The following is a 23,864-nucleotide window of genomic DNA, read 5'->3' as shown; positions in this document are numbered from 1 at the left end:
AGTCTCCCGGGCGAATCGGGAGAGTTGGCAGGTATGTTATACAGAACATCGCGATGACACCAATGGCGAAAATTCACGTGATAGCAATTATATGAACACTCCACAACAACTGGTAATACTGCACAAATGGTTACTAGTAATAAATACAAACAGTTGCTATACTAGTGATACCATGCGGACACCATGCAGAGAGTGCAGCACAAGCCGCACAACCGTAAAGGATGTGTGTGCTGAGAAAAAGGGACGTGCAACCAATGAAAAATCAATCTCACAAATTTTTTTTCTTCTTGATCATTTAGATCCATATTTAGGGGCTCAGCCCTTGCACAGGTGTGGCCCTTACGTGCGAATGCAAAGTATCTGCCACTGATAATAAATACAAACGTCTAACTTTTGCTTTGATTGAATGCTCAGTGGGGTTTATTCATTTATTCATTTCATTAGGCAGTTTAACATCCCAAAGCAAAACATGGGCTATGAGATATACCATATCTCTGGGAGGCTTTGGATTAATCTTCGTCCCCATGGGGTTCTTTAACATATGCAGTTTGCAAGTGCTGTTGCATTCCACCTTCACCCGAATGCAGCTGCTATGGCTGAAGATTGAGCCGGCAACCTCATTGAGCAGCAGAATACCACAGCTGCTGACACAATGGGCTGGGTGCCAAGAATGATTTCCTGCACTTATCAAAGAACAAATTTAATTGTGAAAATTTTGTGAAATTACATGGCTCTCCATGTTGTGAATTTGGGTGAGTTGGTAATTCTCATTTAAACCTGCAATTATGTACTTTGCAACAGGATAACCAGCCAAAGAGACATGCACAAATAAAGCACTGGTGGCATGCATCCCTCTGGTTAGGGTCACGAGATTTAAAGGAAAGCATTTTGGCGTGGATTGCAGCAACCGGTGCATCGGTTGTGATTAAAAAAAAAAGAACCCCCAATTGCCCAATCAAAAGTTTGCTTTAGTTATACTAGCATGGTAAAACCTTGTTCATTCAGATTTCACAGCGCCGAAAAGAATTTCCTAATTAACCGAATGTCGAAATATCAAGGGTATCAAGACAGCAATAAACAAATGATTGCTGCACCAATGAGCATTTACTTATCAAATAAATATGCAACCCTTCCTTCTATTTTGCACAAAATCAATGCAGAAGCTACAATTATCATCATCTCGTGACTGATTAGCTTTAGCAGAGGTGATGGCCTTGCAGCTTCTTTCACAGTGCGGACCGTTCGGCTGTGGGGCGAGACCCACCTTTTCATTTGAGTAGACATGCTATTCACTACCATCAGCACATTCCAATTATTTTTTTTACAATTGAGCTGGTAGGTAACAGATTGTCCATGCATCGCAATTTAGCCAGCGCATAGCCTGCAGGCAATGGCAGAATTGTTCTTTACCTTTAACAGCTTGCTCAGCATGCATGGAACTAAGTGCATGCTCAGTCAGAACAAAACTACTGCTCGCCTAATTAAAGCGCAGGAAACTATGGTCGCTATCGACACAATAGCGGTTGGTGACTATGCAGTTCTGAATGCACATAGCAAACATGCACAGAGTCACTGCCTTGCTGCAACCACTGCGAACGAAACCTGGGATGCTATTAACACGATCATGGATGGCAACTATGCAGTTCTGAAGGCATGCAGCCAATAAAGCGTTATGTGTGGCAATAAGCATAAGAATAAGGGCTTAGAGGCACAAATGGGCCCGGAGCGTTCATTCCTATCGTTCCCGTACAGTTTTCGCTCATCACTATGGCAACGCAGATGCTTTGTTTCGGTTGGACGCTAGTGCCGTTTTTGCTCTGCTGCATGGCACATCTCTGGAGCTTCGTGCTCTGAGGTTGTCCAAATTAACCGGTGTACAGCCAAATACGTCCGGATTAATGATGGTTTGATGGTAATAATTAATGCATATGCCTGCTGAGACCAGAGGACCAGTTCAAATCATCCGATTTTCTTAATTAGCGAGGATCGAATTGACGAGGTTTTACTGTACTTACATGCCAAGTTCAGTGCCTGATAATTAGGGAGACTTGTGGAGTGTGGGCTATCAAAGGCCAGCAAACACACAAAATGAAAAAACAAAACGACAAACCATATACCAAGCCTTTAAGCAACCTGCTTAACAGTCGATTTCCGTTAATTCAACCCTGGAGGGAGCAATGAAATTGGTCGAAACATCCGGCGGGCCGAATTAAACAAGATGCAGAAGAAATGCCAAAACACACTGCTCGTTCATTTGACAGTATTTATCCTATTCTAACACACCACTGAATTAAACGTGCGCCCACCTTCTATATGGCCAAAGTAGAAAATCAACACAGAAATTATGCTAAAGATCCCAAACAAAGTAGAAACCTAATGTGCACCGATTTCTTAGCAAGAGATTAATATGTGTTCCACATTGGTGGCTGGTTTTCTAAAGTCAGCTTTGTCGCTGTACATCTGTGTTATGCTGTAACACATACGACCAGCGTGAAGGCATTTTTCATTTCGTGCCCGATTGCACTGCGCAAGCACTTTCGAACCCAATTTTCCTGAAAAAAAAAAAAGTGCACATTAGGATAGTGTAAATACCGTAATCAGACCCTGTGAGCTGCAGTTATTGCTTGAAAATTCTTAGAGGGCAGGCCAAAAATAAACATTTTCGACTAGAGATGACGGGTGTTCAATGCATTCACCCTTCCCCTAAGCTCCACCGAGACTCACACTGCCACTAAGGGAGTCGATAGCAGGGTCCCTATAGAAGTCAGGCGCATGTGTGCCGACTGTTCAAGTTCGCATTATCCAGCGAAGGCAAACTTTAGGATCTAAATAACGAAAGTTCAGGCACACATAAATGTATGGGCATGGGCTGGGACCTCAGGTCGGGACCGAATCAACCGAAAAATCTAATTAACCGGAGTCGAATTAAAGGAAGTCTATTGTAGTGATTTCATTGAATGTTTATCACAGTGTACCTTTCTTGTGCACAATTACCATCTCAGATAATGATCATATTTACATAAATAATTGTAAACAGCATTAACAATGAAGCAAGAAATTATCATGCCATCATGTGGCTGTCATTAAACTGCATTGCCACGAGACTTAATGCAACACTGGTCTGAAAGGTGCTAAGCTACATCTAACCAGGTGCCTCGATGCATGGTATGGTGTCTGAGGTTAGGCATGATCTCTCAGATTAGGCTTCCGAGATTGGGCATGGCTACCACGAGCTTTGCACAGCAGTGGAGGTGTCGAAGGCCATATACCGTATTTACTCGAATTTAACACCTACTTTTTTTTTCGATAAAATGGGTCCAAAAATTGCGTGCGCGTTAGAATCGAGTACAACCCTAAATCTACGTTACCACATCACCATCGGCATTTAAAAATTTTTAAATCGCCACCTTGTATGCACTTTGAGTTAGCTGCCGTAGCTTTCTCCATGTGCTGCAGTACGGCTGCTTAGGCGATGCTTCCTTTGGCTTAGGTTAGTGCACCATCCGTCTTCCCATTTTCTGCATTTGCTCTATCAGCATGGAAGCGCCGACTGCGAAGACACGCCGAGTCCACCATGATGCCGCATTTAAAAGGAAAGTTATCATGTGCGCGGAGACGGACGAAAATCGGGCCGCATCACGGGCAATCGGAGTTCCCGAAACTTGCATGCGGGACTGGCGCAAACAGGAGAGGCGTTCTACACCGGCGGCTGCTACATTCGGTGCACCCGCGGGATCTGTGACGAAGACAAGTCTGCACATTTAGGCGCACCGCGCTGTGTTCTCATTGCTTAGTTCGCCTTGAAGCGAGAGGTCGATTCCCTCTCTCCTGCTACCGCACTTCCTCACTCCAGCGTTTTGATAAAAGAGTTTCCGCGGTCATTGAGTGAAACATGTTCATGTTTGCTCGTGCGCACATATGTTTAAAAGTTTATACGGCTGATAAAACTACTATCTTTGCTTTTCTTATTGCTGTCTACTAGTTTACTAACGTAGTCGATGCTTTGCCTTTCGGGCGAAACTGCGACTTTTTTTATTTATCGCAACTTTAGTGCATTGGAAGTAACTCTTTGTCTTTTCTAAATGAGAGAAAGTTGTATTTATGTATGAAAGAATGAGGTGTGCGGTACTGTAAAGGAGTTTTTCTTTTTTTTAGGTCGTGGCAAACGGGTGTGCGTTACAATCGAGAGCATTCTTTTTTCTTTTCTTTTTGGTTGCAAAAAACGGGTGCGCGTTAGAGTCGAGTAAACACAGTATTTAGACATCTAACAGCATCATAGCACTTAATGAGACCCAATAATGATGCAGCAGTGACAGGATTGCAATTTCAAGATTCCCTTGGCTGCATGGCTGAAATGGCAGCACAAGAATCCCATTATGACTATGACAATACAAAAGATGTCGATTCCATCCAGCTACAGTCGCCGACTGATTTTCCAGACTCCAAAAATTCGGACATGCTCGATTATTCGGTCTGCTTCGCGGCACTACAGTCGAACCCCGCTACAACGAACGTCGCTTCAACGAAATTTTCGCTTCAACGAAATATTTCCAATTCCCCGTCAGCTCGCTATACAAAGTAATGGAACAAATTTCTCATCACAACGAACCATTTTTGGGGCGCGTTTCCGCTTCAACGAAATTTTTGCTATGCGAAGCTCGATTTAAAAATATATCTTACAATAAAACAAGCATATCGCCGCCCATCTATGTACTTCCATAGGCCCACGCTGCTTTGTTTCGCTAAACATTCGCTGGACCAAACTAATCCACTCACTGAAACGCACATGATCACCGCCATAGCTTGGTGTTGATGACTATCGGGCTGGCTGCCTTGCGACAAGGCGCGGGGGCAAGCTCCCGTTTTCTTCCAATCCAATTCAGAGCCGCAACCAATCCGTTGCCAAAGGACGCAGCAGCCTGGCAACAGCAGCGCGTTTGCCCTAGTTTTTTTCACTCGTGCTTGTGCTGCTAGTGCGCTGTAATGAATGCGAGCATGGCGACTTCATCTAGAAAGCGGAAGTTCCTCTCGCTTGAAGAGAAGGCACGGATTATCAGCGCGGCATCCAGTGGCAGGAAAAAGGGAGATGTTGCAGCGGACTTCGGCATCTCACAGAGCACGCTGTCAACGATCTTGAAGTCGAAAGATGCGATAGCGCAAGCTCTTTCTTCGGGGACATCCGCGAAGCGGAAAAAGCTGACGCAAGCGGCTCATGAGGACCTTGAGAAGGCTCTGCACACGTGGTTCCTCGACGTGCGCGCAAAGAAGATGCCGGTCAGCGGAAACATGTTGCAGCAAAAGGCACTTGGCTATGCCTGTATGCTGGGCATCAATGATTTCAAAGCCAGCTCAGGGTGGCTGACCCGTTTTAAGGCCAGGCATGAAATCGTCGCTAAAGTGCTGTGTGGGGAGTCGGCCTCATCAGACGCCGACGCTGCATCTGCTTGGGCATCAGCTACTGTGCCGGAATTAATGGAGAAATATGCCACATCAGACATATACAATGCCGATGAAACGGGACTTTTCTTCGAGCTCCTCCCCTCCAAGACGCTTCACATGAAGGGCCAGCCATGCAGCGGAGGGAAGCATAGCAAAAAGCGTGTGACTGTGCTCCTGTGCTGCAACATGGACGGGTCTGACAAGCGCTGCCCACTGGTGATAGGCAAAAGTGCGAAGCCGCGGTGCTTCAAAGGTGGCAAGAGCCTGCCCGTCAAATATGTTGCCAATAAGAAGTCTTGGATGACACGGGCCGTTTTCAAAGAGTGGCTAACCGCTTTCGACCGTGACATGACGGCAAAGAAACGTAAGGTTTGTTTGCTCATCGACAATTGCTCAGCGCATAACGTTGAAGACGTTCAGCTTCAAAGCGTGGAAGTAAGATTCTTCCCGCCGAATTGCACGGCTTTAATCCAGCCGCTGGATCAAGGTATCATCAATAGCGTTAAAAGCGCTTATCGACAGCGACTGATTCAGCGGCTGGTGTTAAACATCGACACCGGTCGGGCAATCGAAGTGGATTTGTACATGGCTGTACAGATGGTCTCAGCAGCGTGGACGGCAACCAGTCGCAGTATCATCTACAACTGTTTTGTGCACGCCGGCTTTCACTCCGATGCTCAACTGGCAGCGAACTCCACGTCGGACGAGGAAGGCTGCAGTACAATTGCTCCACCCTCCACAGAGGCCAATGCGGCATGGGCAGCCCTTCAGGACTCCGGAGATGTGCCGGCCGATGTTCACATCGGCGACTACATCGCTGTTGACAGTGAAGTGCTAGCTCACGAGGAGCTGAGTGACGAAGCTATAATTGAGGGCGTTCGCCACAACGACGCATCATCAAATGATGACAGCGACGCGGAGGACTTAGCGCCACCACCTGCAATAAAAGTGATGGATGCTTTTGATGTGATCCGCAGATTTTTCGGTGCTCACGATGACGACGTCGCGATGCAACTGTTCACCGAGTGCGAAAGCCGCGCCACTGCACTCGTGGCAAAAAAAAAGAAGCAGAAGAAGCTGACCGACTTCTTTGGAAATAAATGATGTTTTGGGACTATGTGGTCCAACCTGACAGTGTTTTTGGCCTGTTTTCGCCTCAACGAAATTTCGCTTTAACGAAATTTTTCGCGCGCCCCGTCAGTTTCGTTGTAGCGAGGTTCAACTGTACCATTCTCCCCATAGACCATAATGTATAACAATTGCTGAAAGTTCGGACACCTTGCAACCTCTCGTCTGATTTTTCGGGCACTCCTTGAGCCAAGTGGATCGAGAGCACCATGCACCAACTCTGACCGGTGCATGGCTCGACTTGCTGAACGCCATTTTTGTTTTGAACGGAGCCTCCATGCTGCCCTGTGAAGTGGCGCTACTGCAAATCCCCGCTCATCATCATCGTTTCTGCCTGGTTCGATAGAGTGGCTCTACAGCAGTTCCGGTTTCAGCTTAGTAAGCCATGTCAAAACAATCCAGCAGCTGATTTGTTTCTTCGAGCATGACGCCATCTCTACGATGATGCTGCGAGTAGGGCACATTTTTCATTTGTGCGACTGGTGTCAGCATGGTGGTGTTTGCTTTGTGTGCTGTGTAGAGGTTCCGGTGATCCAACGCGGCATACGGAAACACCGTGTCAAGTGTCTAATGGCGCTGACAGTGCCCGCGCAGACTGCACTGGGGAATGCCGGCAAGCGGGTGCCGGGAGGCCTAAGATTTGTCGCCTTCCGATGTGCTCCCTACTGACGTGGAAAATGTTCTGCCAAGACCTGCGCAGCGGTTACATTGCGATTCCAGACGGACACTGTCTCATTTGACAGTTTCACAGGTGCTGACACTGCTGTACTCACATGCGCAGAACTCGACGACGGGAAGATCATTCGTCAGGTTTCTGCTGCACCGCCGGACGATAACTCCGAGTCGGAAGACGACGCACCGTGTGCTACGCTGCCGTCGCATACGGAGTGTGTACAAGCAATGACTGTGCTTTCAGCCGCCTATAGTGACCGTACGACCCTCTCCGAGATTCACGCTTATCTGATTGCACGTAAAAGGAACAGCCTGCAACGGCACATTCACGATTTCTTCAAGCCTACTGCCAAGCCTGAATAAGTGCGTGGAAATGAAGGATTTCATTTTTTTTTCTTAATCAGCTTTTTCGGACACCTATTTATTCGGACATTTCCGTAGTCTCCGTGAGGTCCAAATAAACGATCGGCGACTGTATTCCCACTGTTTTATTTTTTTTTGTTTTTGCATATGTGACCAGTTCAATGGTGGTCTATGTGCGAGCATTGTGAAGTCATACTTCCAGGAGTTATTTTCCTCAGCCACACAACTGTACAAAATGGTTAATGTTCTTAAACTTCATGCCTAATCTGGGACACCTGGTAGTCAGGATAGTATCAGGTGGTAGCAAGCATGCCAAACCAATTTCACTGCAACCAGCACACGATGCCTATCCTATGTCCCCACTTCACATTCACTGCAAGACTCACCAGCATGTCATTCAGGCGCAGGTCAGGCTTTTCAGTGCCGTACCGCCGCATAGCCTCGGCATATGTCATACTAGGAAAGGGTGTTTGTAGGCAGGGGTTGCAATCTCGATCCACCTGATCCTTTCGGGTTGCTGACACAGGTGGTCGAAGCCAAGAGGCTGCAAGCAGGGCTTCTGTTAGCTGCATGATGTCATCTGCAGTGGCAAATGACATCTCCAGGTCCAGCTGCAGAGAAACACAATAGACAGTTTTGAAATAGAGGGCCCAGAGTTTGAGAGGCCCCAATGACCTTTGCCTATGTATAGTTAGTGCAAGCAAGAATGGCAAATTTTAGAATGTGGTTTTGGAGTCGAGTCACGTTACATCTTACACTTGCAGCACCACTTTTGTTAAAAGGGAAATCGGCATCAAAATGTCAAATTTAAACAATACACAAAAGAAGCTCATTGCAATGAAGTCACATTGGTTACGAAAATACCTTCGCAATATTTCGTATTGACTATAAGCATACATGCAAGTAGCACCAGAAAAAATTTGTGATCAGGTCTATGCGAATAAAACAGAAGCAGCATGTCTCCGACAAGCCAGCAAAGGGTCTCCCTCAAATTCTGATGACCCGTGAATATCTTGCTGTGCTGATATGAGGCACGGGAACAACAATAAATTACATACAAGCACTCTTCACCACTGTGAATATGCAACCATGCGAGAGGTGTTATTGTGTGGGATCGGTACGTTGGCTTGCTGACTATGGCAAGCCAATGTATGACCAAGCCAAGCCGCCAGCCACAACAGGGATGCTGCCAACAGTCTTTTTGGACATGGAGGGGAACACACATAGATCCCTACTCCACTACTATGGCCTTCAGTCTATAGCCCCTGCATCTGATCTCGCACTCGATTGCCGATAAGGCTACAAGAACGAAGATGTTGGCTATGAGATTCCCACAATGACTTGGCCTGCCGCATTACTTAGGCTGCTGGGCCTAACCAGCGCGAGTTGTTCTGTTTCATGCCAGTTGCTATGGTGGCAACATTGTTCATGGGCACCATAATTGCACATTCACACGTGGTTCATGCACGAAACACACTGCGACACATGAAATTTCGGTTACTGCTGTGATACATTGGTACTAGAGGTAGGTGGCAGTGCCACAGGAATCATGCAGGTCCAAAACCTCAGGCGTATAATAAATCGATTGGTTTCTGCATTTGACATTTTTCCTACGAGAATATATAATTTGAGCCATGTGCAAACAAGAACTTTACTTCCTTATAACTGGTACCGTGTCAGATCCAGCATATTGAATTTCGTCCTAGGAGAAGAATACTCCCTTGAAATAAAGTATGATCAACGAAACTTTACATTCAATAATTTTATATTGAGGTTCAAGTGTATTAAATGTAGTGCTTATAAAATTTTCATGTTGGAATTATTTCTGAGTATTGCTGCAAATTCGGCTTTGAATTTGGCATTCAATTTGCATATTGTGTTTGGCTGCAGATTCATCTTTGTTCACTTATTTAGCAATGACGAAATTTTACTGTTTTAGGCTGATGAGCTGTTAGTTTCCACAACTCATCTCCAAATAGGCTTTATGTGCATCCGCAGGCCATATGGAGTGCATTGCACACTCGACACATATGGCAAACAATGCAACTTGTTTTGCAGCAGTAGCTTACAATTTATTGTGAGCTACGTTTTTCCTTTAACATCTTCCTGGGACAGGCAGAAAATAGGCGCTTTTTGGTGGGAGACGACGTGTGTTCGATGCATTCATTGTATTCTAAGCACTACTATGACAGACGCTGCCACTACTGGAGTCACCATTGGATTCAAGCACGTGCGTGCTGATCAGCCAAGTATCCAGCAAAGACCAATTTTAATATTGAAATAGCGAAAATTTGAGCCCATAGAAATGTATGGGTGCTGGCTGGGACCTTCAGTCAAGATTGAGTTAACAAAAAATGGAATTATCTGCAATCAAATTAACACAAGTCTACTGTATTATGCAACCACAATTGTTGTAATCATGACTAAAGGTATGTTTAATGCAGATAAAAAAAAAATTTTCAGTTGTACCTCAAGCACCACGGGAACAAGAGTACTTCCCTCTGCTGTCAAGGAAGATCACCGAACCTACCTTACCTACCGAACCTACCATACCTAAAGCTGATTGAACATCCTGGAAGGGCAACCATGGGCGCGATCGGAGATATTTTGTTCGATACGCGTTCTGTTCGGTTGCTGCAACGTCACAAAGTGGCAGTATGCAAAATTTGTGACAACGGGGCGGAGAGAGCAGTCAATCACGAAGCGGTGACCTCCCCAGAAGTTTACTTCCGTCGTTTGTCGTCTGCTTGCAGACAGTATACTACAAAATGAAATGTTTCTCGTCTTCCAAATGAATGAAATCTTTATCTAAAAAATTGTATTTTTTCTTCTCAAGCCCAAACACGTTTTCAAATAGTAGTACGTGTGACTACTGCAATTTATAACTATAAGTTTTTTTGCGTTGTCCCTAGATGGTGTCGCGCACAGCGAGAAGAAAAACAAACGACGGGAAGAGTGGCGCACTTTTCAAGAGGCAGCGACAACATTCCAGTGGCTCGCTGGCACCGATGATGGTGTCGATTTCGCTGTACAACCAACGAATTATTTGTTTCGAGAAACAAAAACGACGCCGGAATTCACTTTCTGCCATTTTTTCAAACACGTTTCGCATCGCCACCCGCTCTCCTCCTTCCTCTAGAAACGCCAGCGCAACAACCTAAGTTCCCAACAGAAGCGCCATTTTCTCGAATTAAACTATGGATTGGATCCAAACGTGCCGTGCTGCAACTGCCGGTTGGATCCAATCCAATCCACCAGACGCGTCATGCTATGGTGGCTAGAGGGGGAGGTGTCGGCATCGGAGCGCCGGAGAGGCAGCATTTTTTCAGGACGATGCGGCGGCGCTGCTGTCGGCTCCGAGATGCCTCCCGTACGCTGGCTAAGGTCCGCTGCGGTTATTTGGGGCGCTATTCTGGGCATTCCGCCATTTTCTTCGGTGCGTGACGTAGGCGCGACGCAAACAAAATGGCGCTGATGGCCCAGTTTTGCTTACGTAACGTGACGCCAACTTGACGTTTCGCCTAAGAAACTGAAATGAAGACACTGAATGTAGCGTTACCGGTAAAGCAAAACAGTTTTCCTCCGCAGTAAAAATAAACCAGCTATCTCAAAGCGTATGATTGTTCCGTCGAAAACGCTTCGCGCTTCCGTCGTCTGCTGCGTACAAGCTGTCGTCTGCTTCAATAGCTAGGATGCGTGTCCCCGGAAAATGCAATGAGTCATCGCATGTTGGCGCCAGCGCGTTTGTTTTCTTGCTTGAGACAACATACGCGACCTACCAGTGGTGATGCGCGCACGTTCTAGGCCACGTTATCGCTATTTCGTGAAACGTAAGTGACTCAGCCCGACTCGGCTGGCTGAGATACGGCCGAATATCACCGATAGCGTTGCGGGCGCCAGAGATAACCACTAGTGCGATGCAAGCGCCGGCGCTGCCATCTCTTGTTCATTTCGCTGGTTACTCACACCGCGGGAGGAAACTTCAAGGCGCCGCCTTACGTACATTTCTTTTTATAAATTAGAAAGAGGCCGTTGTCATAACGTCTGATTGTGCGAAAAGGCATTAATCTCGATTACAATACAAATGCAGCAGTGAAAAGTGGACAACATTGCTGAAAGTTTGCTATGTTCAACCAATATTATTTCGTATAAACGCGTTCTTTAAAAAAATGATGGTCCCAAACACAAATGCCAACACCACCCGAGAGCGATGCAAATACTATGAGCACGCGTTATGAACAAAAGATTTTCGTGGCGCCAAACGATGGGGAAAATGTGGCGATACGCATTCCTCTCGGCTGCCATTGCATATGGCTGCTCATTAGCATAATTCGCGCGGCTCGTCGCAGCAAAAATTATGCCGGAAAATCTCAGCAATGGCGGCCCAGTGCAACGTCACGCATCGTCAAAATGACGATTACGAAATAGCCCTTCCTGTGACGCTCCTCACGAGGTATTCCTTCAGCCAATCAGCAAGCTGGCATGGCGCATATCTTGAATCGCCCCCACATATTCGCGCAATCGCAGATGCATTGCACTGGCTTCTGCACGCTACCGCTCACATTCTTTTTGAAGCACTAACATCACAATATATCTGCCAAGGATCAAAAAAATGTATTAGTCCATAAAATTTGCAGCTCCACGTCACGTTTCACCATCTTGATGAAAACGCAAAATGACACTTCGCAAAACTTCCGTTTCCCGGCAAAAATTTCTAGGCACGTGAGCTCGCCACAGCCAATAAGAGAGCAAACATGGCGGATAATGGCGGCTGTGCAGCCGCCATGCGTGTCCAGAATAGCTCCCTTGGTTCCACTATAAAGTGCTTTCTCGCTCCGCGGCTTCTTGGGGCGCAACATGCGCATCGGAAAATCATTCTAAAGGCTAGGCGACTTCATCACTGCAGCTGGTCTAACGTACTATGTACTAAATTTTGGTCATTTTATCGCCGCGCTTTAGCTTCGCGCTCAGTGCAACACTTGTGAAACTCATAATTGCACCAAACAGAAAGCTTCCGCAGTAGGCGGTTGTTTGCAGTTTGCCAATGCCGCTTTAACATTTAAAGGGACCATTTGGGGTGCCGTATGCAGTTATGGCTGGCGTGACTTTATTAGTGCCTTGAGCTACAGGCGCTTGTCCTAATCGTCTACTGGTTGGTGAAACGGGCCGCTCAAGTGAACCATGATTATTTCAAGTTTATTTAATTTTGCAATGAAAGGTAGAACTGTAGGCACCAATGGTCAAAACTCAGCACAATATGAGAGCGTTAAGGGAAATTTGGTTTCCAATATTAGAAACCTGCAAAGAACTAAGTTCGCGTATTTAGTACCACTCAAATATTGCCAAAAATGCCTTAAAAAGAATATTTATTGTTAATAAAATAATACACACGACTCTATATACATGGTTGTTAGCTCTCAAACAAACAATATGACACGAAATGGAGCGCAAATCCAATATGTAATGGAGGTATATAACCAGAAACGGTGAACAAGGTGCAGTGCAAACAATAATTAGTCGGGTGGGAAATTTTGTTCAGATATGCAGATATTTCTGGGCATACAATGTGATGTGAACAATTCCTGTTTTACATATACAAACGCTTTATGTTGGTCTTGCTGATATAAACTTTGCAGTTATGCAGTTATGTTGTGCACCTCAACTTGAGGTACTTCATTTTTTCTCGCTTCCCTTGCTTCGATGCGTTCTCTCCTGCGACAAGGACGTGCAACCTCGTGATGACAAAAAGCCGTATCACTTGGTTGGTGATTTCTACGCTATGCTGCGCACAGCCAACCATATCCAGCTCATTTATGGACAGGCAGGAAATAAGGCCCATGATGCTGTCAGCCTTCAACTTGTTAAAGCTGAAACAATGCATGAAGGCATCTTCCATCGCAGCAACCAAGTCTGTTAGTGCCTGAGATGGGTAAAGTAGGCCACCTCTATCCATCTGGTTGGTAACGCACAACTCTTCCGGAAGCAAGCGCGAGTCTTTTGCTTGAAGCAACAGCTAGAGAACACTATTTGCACTTTGTTCTCATTAGCATTTTCCTGGTAACATACCCGCTAACGTAGTAGGGTATGCGAGAGTCGCAATTTGATCCCACCATTTCACGATGATCTGGCATCGCATCACAATGCTTTACCATCTCGTGAACTTCATTTAGGTGGCCCACATCCAGGAGATCATCCAGCTTACTCTGCATAACGACCAAATTTTTCCAGTGGCGTGGGTCAAGAAGGTTACTCAGAACTTCTTATGACAAACAAACAAAAGCGGGGAAGGTGAAGCTAACTTCACCACAGACTTTACGACGCGCGCTTGGAGCCGGAGAGATCGCTCAAACACATCACGCTAGGCATCTCGGAGACGACGAGCGCGCCACCTGTCGCTGTCATGAAAAAATGCCGCACCGCCATACGCGGCGCAGCCCAGCCGATGCTGACACCTCCCCCTCTAGCCACCATAGTCATGCGAAGTCGTATTATGGTGGCTAGAGGGGGGTAGTGTGACGGGCACCTTATCCGCGCCGTGGAGGAGGAGCGCGCGGAACGCGGTGAAAATTTTTCCACTGCTAGGGGCGCTGCTGTATTCACAGGTGCCACGTTTGCGACGGCCGGCCACTGACTAGGCTTCGCCGGCTGCGTTGACGCTTCCCTATCGCCTCTGTCGTCTGTGAAATTTGTGTGCCGTGTTCGGTCGTCGGGTTGCCACACGAGGAATGGACTCTTCACATTGAGACTGTTGGATTTAGCGAACCATGCCGTCAAGCTGCTCAAGCACGTGCTTCGTACCTGGATGCAAAGGTGGGTATCGATCTTCCTCGCAAAAGTTTTCTGTGTTTAAAGCCCCAACTAATCTCTTGCTAAGGGAGCAATGGGCCCGAAATATTAAACGGGCTGACAAAGAGCTTACCAACGACAGCGTGGTTTGTGAACGGCACTTCGACGAAAGATTCGTTGAAAGGACCTACCGGCACACAATCAACAGTGAGGTTGTAGAATTGCCTCGCGATCGTCCGCGCCTGAAAGAAGACGCCGTGCCTACTGTGTTTCCTGACGCACCTAAGTATTTTACGAAGAAAGCTCCGATGAAAAGGATGGAGAGAAATATATGTGAGCAGCGTGGACCTGTTGCAAAGCGGCAAAAGCTTTATGCAATCAATAGGCAAGATGCCCAGCAAGAAGACGCCGCAGCGCACACGCAGCGACGCCAGGAGCCAGATATACCAGATATCATTGGCTCAGATAAGCAGCAGGCCGTGGAACTTGAGCATGTGTGTCATGATCTCCGCCTACCTGATGCAACATGGAATAAGGTAACGCTTCCAAGTGAGCGTGACAGTGTTTTCTTCGGAGTCTGTGCGCTCGAAGGCAAGCAGGTTGACCACATTATTGCTGCCCAAGTTAGTGAAATTCAAGTCGGAAAGCAACCAACCGGAGTCATTGTGTTGCTCTGTATTTCTCAGGGGCCAACTGCGCTCACAGTGCACTGTTTCTTCGCCGGAGGAAACGCAGTCAGTGCTCGACAGCACACATGCACTTGTATTGTGTGGAGGCTGCGGCATGAAATCAGAGAAGCAAGGACGATATATATCGTTTGCTGGGTGTTACTTTTCCATCAAGTGCACCTACGTATGTGAAAGCAAAGGTCCCTGCATTCATTGCAAATACCTGAGAAAACTGCTGCAGAATCAACTTTCTCGAAAGTGGCAGAACGGGGGAATATCCAAGCGTCTGCAGAAGCATGCTAACACACGCCGCAGCTTGCGTACTGCTCAGAAAAAACTGCTGAATGCAGAATGGGACCTAGCAGCGATGCGTCAGGCAAATCAACAAATCGCCGATGAGGTGCTTAGCGCCCGCATTAAAAGCTTGCCTGAAAAGCAACAAATGGCTGTCAGGGCCTGCTTCCAGGCTGCTACAAGAAAATCAACATCTGGGACGTTGTACGGTGTTGTTGTACATCTGTTGTTGTTCGGTGTAACAGACACCTGACTATAGCATTGCAATTTCTACTCTAAAATATAAGCTCTCCAAGCAAAAGGGAAAGAGAAAATTTGATTTAAATGATTTGAACACTGAACAAAACCTTTGTGAGCGAAAATAAACGCTACACGCGAACCATTGCTTCTTAAAAGAGAAAATATTAAGCAGTTTACACTCCAAACAAAGCGCACAGAGAAAAAAAAACACTCAAAACAGTTTGAATATGCGCTCAGGTTAGTGGTTTAATTCAGATGAATTTGGTGAAACAAGTCAAAATCGGTCAATGCTGAGAAACATTCAATTATAAACTAAATGCCAGTTGCGTCTATCAGAAACGTGGTTTTTGTTTACGTTAAGCAGCATCATTTAAAATTTCAAACGCATCTGTTTCAACGAACTAACAAAATGACTAGTTCATGCCCTGTTAACGCGGCCTGTAATTATTGAAAACAAGGTGAAAGTAAACACATGCGGCCCAACGTGAAACCGGCCAGCGCCGCTGGCACCTGCCGCGCAGCCAGCGCTGTCTACCGGGGCCGCCATCTTTCATCACAAATTTGTGCACCCCTCCGCTCTCGCCCGTCACACTACCCCCCTCTAGCCACCATAGCCGTATGATCACTCCAAACTTCCCAGCTCCCGTCGGGTTCGACGCCTAGCAGACGAAATGCTCGGTGGTAAGATGATTAACAGGAGCGTGCCGTCATTTTGACGTCACCAAAAACGTGGCTGCGCCCCGTGGCTGGCAACGTCGGCGCGGAGTTGGCCAATCACGCACGCTGGGAACCGAATGAACGCGTCGAACAACCACCTCCGATCAGACTCCATGTAGCATCAAGTAAGGAGTTCTTAAGGGGTGCCTGTGTGAATTCTGGTGTTTTATATGCCAAAACCACGATTTGACTATGAGGCAAGCCGTAGTGGGAGACTCCAGATTAATTTTGACCACCAGGGGATCTTTAATGTGCACCCAATACACGGGACATGGGCATTTTTGCATTCTGCCCCAATAGTAATGTAGCCGCTGCGGCCAGGATTCGATCCTGTGACCTCGTGTTTAGCAGCAAAAACACCACAGCCGCGAAGCCACCATGGCAGATACGGATGCCTGTGTGACAACGGTATTAGCCAGTGCTGCTAATAGCCACGGCGGAATCTCATAGTACGTGATCTTAGGAGCATCTAGGTGGTTAATAAATAAATGGCCGTAAGCTACTTCACGGCATCAAGTCTGCCAGAGTGCAGTCCCCTGCTATGCAATGCGTGACAAGAGTTGTCAATATTTGTGAGTTAACACTGCTGCATGATGTGCTGGCTTAATTTGTTTCGTTATTGCCACTGATACATTATCATTTTATGTTTCGAAGTGAGTTCTTGCATTACTTGTGCCCATCATTGTGTTGTGACCAGTGTGTTCTGAAAACTGCATGTTATTGCTCTTTCAGAGAGCATATTTCACTAAAAGATTCCAGCTCATTCATGAAGATTTGCTGTGCTATACATGGGTCACCAAGAAACTTCTGTGTCATGCAGAAGTAGTGGCATGCCAAGAGCCACTTTAAGTGCCAATTAGCCAACAGCTACTGTGCTTGAAAGCAGTTCACGATCATTGCTGTCCAGTCGTTTCTTTATTTTTTTTGTAGGCACAATAACAGTCAATAATTAATAAAGTGTTTCTTTTTTTATTCAATTGTCATTTCTACACCATGTGACAATAAGAAGCCTAACAATTTCACCAGTTATTTTTTTCTGCACCCTGCAGATGCAGTGGATTGCTCAAGATTCCAACAAAGGGACGAAAAGCACATAGAAAGTGAGCTCTGACCTGCGTGAACTCAGGCTGGCGGTCAGGACGTGCTCCTTCATCGCGGTAGCAGCGAGCGACCTGGAAGTACCGGTCCAGGCCACCTACCATCAGCAGCTGCTTGAACTGCAGTGGGGGTTTGGACAGGCAAGGGTCAGCGTGCTCTCGGTGCAAGAAACAAGGAAGGCAGCACAATGTTTGTATTTGTGCCCTTTATTCAACTCTCATATTTACGCAGACAGCTAAAGGCTCGGGCAAATTGCAACATGTACCCTTATCATGTAATTAAACGCACCAATTTCTGCCTAATATTACAAGTACTTTCCTTTCCAGTATCTCCAGTTTGTGTTACATTGACGTATTTTGGCTTGTGTGATTAGATCACACGAGCCAAAACCACCTTTGTGACTCATTGAGTAGCGGCGCAACATCATACCCTCATGTAATTGTGCGTATTGGATATTCTCCTTTAAAATTTACTTGTTCGTTTCATTCTATTTTATAGTGTGGTAAAACCAAATATCAGAGATTATTAGCCTGTTAATATAGCGTCACCGTTCATGCTTTACTGAAACACAGCAAACATTGACAGCAGCAGCAGTGCTGGTGCCATCTTTTTGTTGCACTTCTTTTAACTACAACACGCTAGAAAAATTTTTTTGTGTTACACAACTGTACTTGTTAAAAGAAAAGAGTGTCTATACATTATGATCATGTTGCAGATAATGCCATTATGCTAACAACTAAGTAGCTCAAATTTCATCAATGCAATACCTCTGCGCACCCTGGTGAAACACAGCGTCACAAGATGGCGCCACCATCACTACTTCCGGCTATTCCGCTAATGGTAGTAGTATGCACGTAGACAAGTAATACCCGTGTCACACGGGCGTTTGGAAGGCCTTCCAACCGATAGTCAGTTGACTCAAAGGTCAAGTTCGAGCTGCTACACGGGCGGTTTCGACGGCTGCCGCGTCAACAGTCTATCGAGTCAACGGAGCACCTTACAACTCTATCGAAATCTTGATGGCCTTTGAGCAACGGAAACGGAAACAGCGCGAACATGCCCTCTCGTTCACAGTGTGCTCCAACTCATGGTTAGAAAGAACAAATCAAACCAAAATGCTGTAAAGATACTATATCTGAGTGTTATCAATTATTCAATAAAGTATTTTTGCCACTTGATACGCGCGAACTACACACACTCTCCACAACAGCGACGTGCAGCGACGCAAACGTTGCCGCAGTTTCGCTACTCAACAACTTAAAAACTAAACATATATGTAAGGCAATGTATAAACAATTGTTTTAATGTATAAACAAACATAAAAGAAATTATAGTGCTTTTAAGTGGTTTTAATGTTGTTTAACTTTTTGTGAAATGAAAACGAAAATAAAGATACGCAACGCCACGCCATTTGGTGAGAAATGCCGTAACCACTCAACGGCCTTTCAAACGTGCCGTGTAGCAGCACGACAACTCCTTTGAGTTGATAGAGTTCTGGCGTTTCGAAGGCCGTCGACTGGAAGGCCTTCCAAATGTGCCCGTGTGACACGGGTATAAAATTGTCTACTGGTCTATTTAAAATTCCATATAAGTAAGTACTCCCACTACTTCTGGTGCCAGTCGGAATAGCCAGCAATTTTTTTTTACAAAGATAAATGAATGTTAAGCTGCAACCGCCAAGCCTATAAAACAGAGCAACACTATGCTTTGCTCAATCGGGAATCAATTGAGCTATTTCTACACATAACCACCACCTGCCGCAAGTACTCTGTTGCCTCTGTCAGCTTCTGCTGAATGCTGTAGCGCATCATGTGCACCTGAGATGCCTTTGCATAAGCCACTGTCTGTGCATGTACAAGCTCTCTAATTTACGCAGTGTTAGTATGGTCAACCTCCATTAATTTGGCCATTAGCAGAGCCCATGAACTGATTGAACAGTGAAACTTTATTATGAGGCTGAAAATATAAGGCTGAAAAACCAAATTTACATTGAGAATTTCTGCGGATGAGGTTTGTGTGTTCCAGCAAGTCTGAAAGAAACTCCACCGCTTCCCAAAACACTACAACTGGTTAAAAAAGTATGGTTATGAAAACAGCTTTGCAAGAAACCAGCATAACTTCGTGAGAAAGAGCAACAGCCATCAGTTTGTATGGCACTATTAAAACGTGCAAAAGAGCCTGGGCAAAAGAGGGCAAGCCTGCGATGCGACCATGCCTTATGTTTAAAATTGCAGTCAGATGGCATGACATGCATTGTCTCAAGCTGTGATTCGCACTCGAACTCGGGACAGTGGAACCACATTTATGTGTCCCCAGATTTTTCGATGTCCCCGGTTTTATGATGGATTAGTGTAGTCTTGGCGAACTCCCCACAGAGACAACGCATTAAAAACCTCTATTATGTGAGGCGAGATTATGCGCATTTTCCTTTCGTACCACAACCCGTACGAAACTGCAAAACCAACGGTGGATGCGTAAGAAGCACCCCCAGCTTCTGGCAGCTTCCTCGTGGCACTGTCCCTTCCATCAGGAGGGGCAGAGCAAGTTGGCAGTGTGCCCCTTTGCATGCGGAAAGCACCGACTAGTTTTGGGATGCCACCTAGCCTCCTTTTTCCTTCCCTCATTGCTCTCTCCTCGTTTGTTTCCCTTGCCATCTCATTGCACTTTCTCTCTCTTGGCATTTTTTGTGTTCACTGCCCGCCCACACTCCTCCACGTTTTCTCTCAGCCCCGACTTCATTGCCATCTCCTTTCTCTTTCTCAACATATTTTTCTTGGCAATGGCTGCTCGTGTCACAAGGGCCCTCCATGTTTTCTCTTTATCAGTCATGATCAGAGCAAACAGCACCGAGACAGCCCTGAGAACTCAGTAGCCTACGTGTACATCCACACTGATGCGTCGAACAACTGTGATGCACATAGTCGCGGAAACAAGCAGCACTGACGCTCGAGGACAAGCTGAAGATCAGCGAAGAAGCAGGAAACAGCATGGAGACTCGAATATAAAGCCGGCACCACCCGGAATTTCAGAACCTTCATCAAAGACCATTCTGGCAAGGGAGGATACCATAATGACTGAGTGAAACGATTCGTACATGCGACGTGGACAGAGGGCACAACAACAACAGCAGGGGCCATGGGCAATACTTGAGTGATCATTTTCAGAGCTACAGTTACACTTGCACGAGATTTGACATGAACAGTACCAGACACATTCGCGTGTACGGCTGTCACGGTTGCCGGCGCACTAGACATGAACCTGGACCGACACACCAAACGCATTTATAATGTATCTCACCAATAAGTCCTCGTCACATTTACATAAACCCGCAACAATGGTTACACTGAGTTTGCTCTGTTTAGTTCACACTAATATCTGTCCTGCGTTCTTAAATCGTCTCACAAGTTCTCACGTCCTAATAAGTCACCACGTGCGGTGTGGCGCTTACATGTGCAAGTCGGTGCAGCTCCTCCGCATTGCTTGGTACACCACTGGCATCTCTGCTAAGGGCCGTCTCTGCCAAACAGGTCGGGCTTGTCGAGCGTTGCTGTCGGTAAGGGTGAGGTTGTGCCCGTAGCATAGGATGGGACCGTTGTCCTTGGACCAAGCCTTTGCAGGCGACCCCGGTGCCCAGCCGCGGGCGTAGGGGATCGAACCCGGCTGGTGCAGAGCCACCGGTGCCCTCCTCCAGCTCAACTCTTCGATCTCGACGTCCTTGGTTCAGCGCCTTCTTCGTCCAGTGCGTTAGCCGACTTCTTCGTTCTTTGCCTCTAGCACTGTTCTGCCATTTGCCACCTCGCTCCTTGTAGGCCACATCAGCCTTCTTCGTCCTCCTCCTTCTTCCACTTCAGCTCGTGACAACGGCTGACAGCGTTGTTGGCACTGTGCCACGCTTGCTAGATCTTGCGCAGTGCCAAGGGCACTGTCAGCCAAATGCTTCGACACATACAGTGCTGAGTCTTGCGAAAATGAAACCATCAAGTGATCACCTGAGAATACCATCCCAGTGCGCATAGAAAGTGTGAAAGTATGTGTGAAAATTGAACCGATTACCACCGGAAGGCATGCATGTCGTATCACATATGCATGTTCACGCACGCGGTTCAGAGCTTTGCCTACACATGAGCCCAACAAGACATCATACGTGTGTCATTGGGTCCCCGGTTTCACGCGGGTTGTTGCGAGACAGAACGTGCTGCATGGCTCAAAGAAAGTCTATAAGAAACTGACCAATTTTCAAATTGCGTGCAGGTTAGAAAAGAATGTTCTGGCATGCTGGTGGGCCACGCGTTTATTTTTGTGGTGGTTTTGGTTTCCGAGTCCTGCAAAGCATTAACCTATAGTTTAATTGAAGCTTCTCTCAACTCTGTTGCATGAAATCATGTACAGTCGACTTCCACTAATTCAACCCTGACGGAACCGATGAATGGATTGAATTATCCGACGGGTCGAATTAAACAAGATGGAGAAAAAACAAAAAACCACTGCCGATTCATTTGGCAGCATATTTGCCCGTTTCTAGCACGCCCCTGAATCAAATGCATGCCCATTTTCGACGTGTCCAACATAGAAGACTAATGTGTAAATGATATTAAAGCTACAATGCATGTAGAAATCTAATGCGCACCCAATTTCCTAGCAAAAAAAAATGGGCAAGTGCCCAATGTGTTGCAGAATGGGAGCAGGTCCCTTAGTCAGCGCATGTTAGAATCGGGTAAACCTAGTAATCAGACATTGTCAGCTACAGTCATTGAATGAACATCTTCCTAGGGCAGGTAGAAAATATGCGTTTTCGATGGGAGATTGAAGTGTGTTCAACACATTCTTCTCTAACCTCTGCTGATACAGATGTTGCAACAAAAGGGGTCTTAACTATTGGGGTCTCCACAGGGGTCAAGCACATCCATGCCGACTGGTCAAATTCGAATTATCCGGCAAAGGCCAAGTTTAGGATTGAAATAACAAAAGCTTGGACCCATAAAAATGCATGAGTACCGGCCGGGACTTTTGGTCAGGATCAAATTAACCGAAAAATTGAATTAACTGAAGTCAAATTAACGGACCTTTACTGTATTATGGACAACTTTATTGGTCAGATTATACGACACTTTCGCCCAGTCTCTAGAAAGTACATAGTATAGTACATAGTAGTAATCGGGGTTCCACTGTGTAAACATATTAAAAAGCATTATTGTAGCTCAACACAAGAAGGAAAAAGAATAGCCGAGACAAAGCACCAACTTCCAACCGCATTTTATTATGAAGAAACACAGCCACTTAACCGCAGGCTGACCCCATGCATCTCTAAATGTGATCACTCGAGAATACTGCCCCTGTGTGCTTGGTATCTATGGCCAATCACGTGCAAACAGCGGCGACGAAATGCCACTTTCATTAAGAAGGCTCTTTTTTTTTTATTTCCTTTTGTGAAGGTAAATTCTGCATGTCTCATTTTTCTCTGATAGCGAACATGAGGGGCATGTTACATTCAGGTGCACTTTCATTTTTCTTGCATTAAATCCACTAAAATTGGGGGCGTATTAGAACCAGGTATGCTATATGATAAGCAACAACAGATGATGTGCATGCTTGCATCACCTAAAAAATTGCAACCCTTTATCAGACAGAAACACACAACGGGTTTCTCATGCAATCTATCTTCAAAATGATTTCAGCCTCTCTAACTTCACGCATCAGCTTATCATAGTTCTCACACATGACAGTGCATACATTAAAACAAGTTCATAAACACAAGATGCGCAAGACTGTCATAACATGCACTTCTCAAATTTTACGTGAAAGTTTCTTCTTTCACATAGAAGTTAGCCCTCTGTCTTGTCCATTATTTCCTCTAGTCTGTCACACTCGCTGCAATAAAAGAAAAAGACTTACTTTGGGCCCAATGCAAGCGTGCCCCGAATGGTGCAGACCTACGGGCCAAATTTAAGCTGCTCAGAAATAAAGTTACTGCCATGATCCGCTCCTCAAAGCGAATACATTTTCGAGACAAATTTAAAGCCGCTAGTTACAGTAGTAAGAAAACATGGTTGTTAATTAACAGATTTAGAGGCACTAATACGCGAGCTGATATAATGATTTATTTTTCTTCCAATTTATCCAGCGGCAGACATAATATTTCTGATAAGTTTAATAATCACTTCTCTCGTGTAATGAGAAACGCAAACCTGCAGGTAGATTCTTGTACTTTGCGTCACAGCATTAGTGAATCGGCATATCTGCCTACAATTTCTCAGGAAGAGCTAAGATCGATTATATTCAATTTACAATGTAATAAATCTCCTGGAATTGACGGCATTTCCATTAATGAGTTGCGCAGAACATATGAATACATCCAAGAAGTTTTGCTAACACTACTTAATCGCATAATTTCAAGTGGTGAAATTCCTGTAAAACTGAAAACAGCGAAAGTTATACCTCTTTATAAAAGCGGTGCACGTA

At 45.8% G+C, this 23,864-nt stretch overlaps 2 protein-coding genes across 7 annotated transcripts in view; one reads left to right on the top strand and one right to left on the bottom strand.

The window, feature by feature from the left end:
- The window catches only part of AspRS-m (aspartyl-tRNA synthetase, mitochondrial), a 319,354-nt gene that overhangs the window by 159,344 nt on the left and 136,146 nt on the right, over positions 1-23,864 (bottom strand). For all 6 annotated transcript variants that reach the window (XM_070528489.1, XM_070528490.1, XM_070528486.1 and 3 more), the window contains 2 exons: positions 17,420-17,524; positions 7,989-8,213 (listed from right to left, as the gene is read on the bottom strand). In XM_070528489.1, coding sequence (XP_070384590.1) covers positions 7,989-8,213; positions 17,420-17,524 — 330 coding nt within the window. The remainder of the gene's footprint in view (positions 1-7,988; positions 8,214-17,419; positions 17,525-23,864) is intronic.
- Positions 14,779-15,603, top strand: LOC139051537 (uncharacterized). Its single transcript, XM_070528506.1, has 2 exons — positions 14,779-14,924; positions 14,988-15,603. Exons 1-2 carry the CDS (start codon positions 14,779-14,781, stop codon positions 15,601-15,603), a joined length of 762 nt encoding a protein of 253 aa, XP_070384607.1.

Source organism: Dermacentor albipictus, unplaced genomic scaffold (assembly GCF_038994185.2).
Source record: "Dermacentor albipictus isolate Rhodes 1998 colony unplaced genomic scaffold, USDA_Dalb.pri_finalv2 scaffold_12, whole genome shotgun sequence".
Taxonomy (NCBI): Eukaryota; Metazoa; Arthropoda; class Arachnida; order Ixodida; family Ixodidae; genus Dermacentor; species Dermacentor albipictus.
This window is presented reverse-complemented; position numbering and strand designations above follow the sequence as displayed.

Coding starts and splice junctions, on each gene's coding strand:
- LOC139051537 (XM_070528506.1), top strand. CDS start 14,779: ATGCCCAGCAAGAAGACGCCGCAGCGCACACGCAGCGACGCCAGGAGC. Junction 14,925..14,987: donor CTGATGCAACATGGAATAAG/GTAACGCTTCCA, acceptor GAAGGCAAGCAG/GTTGACCACATTATTGCTGC.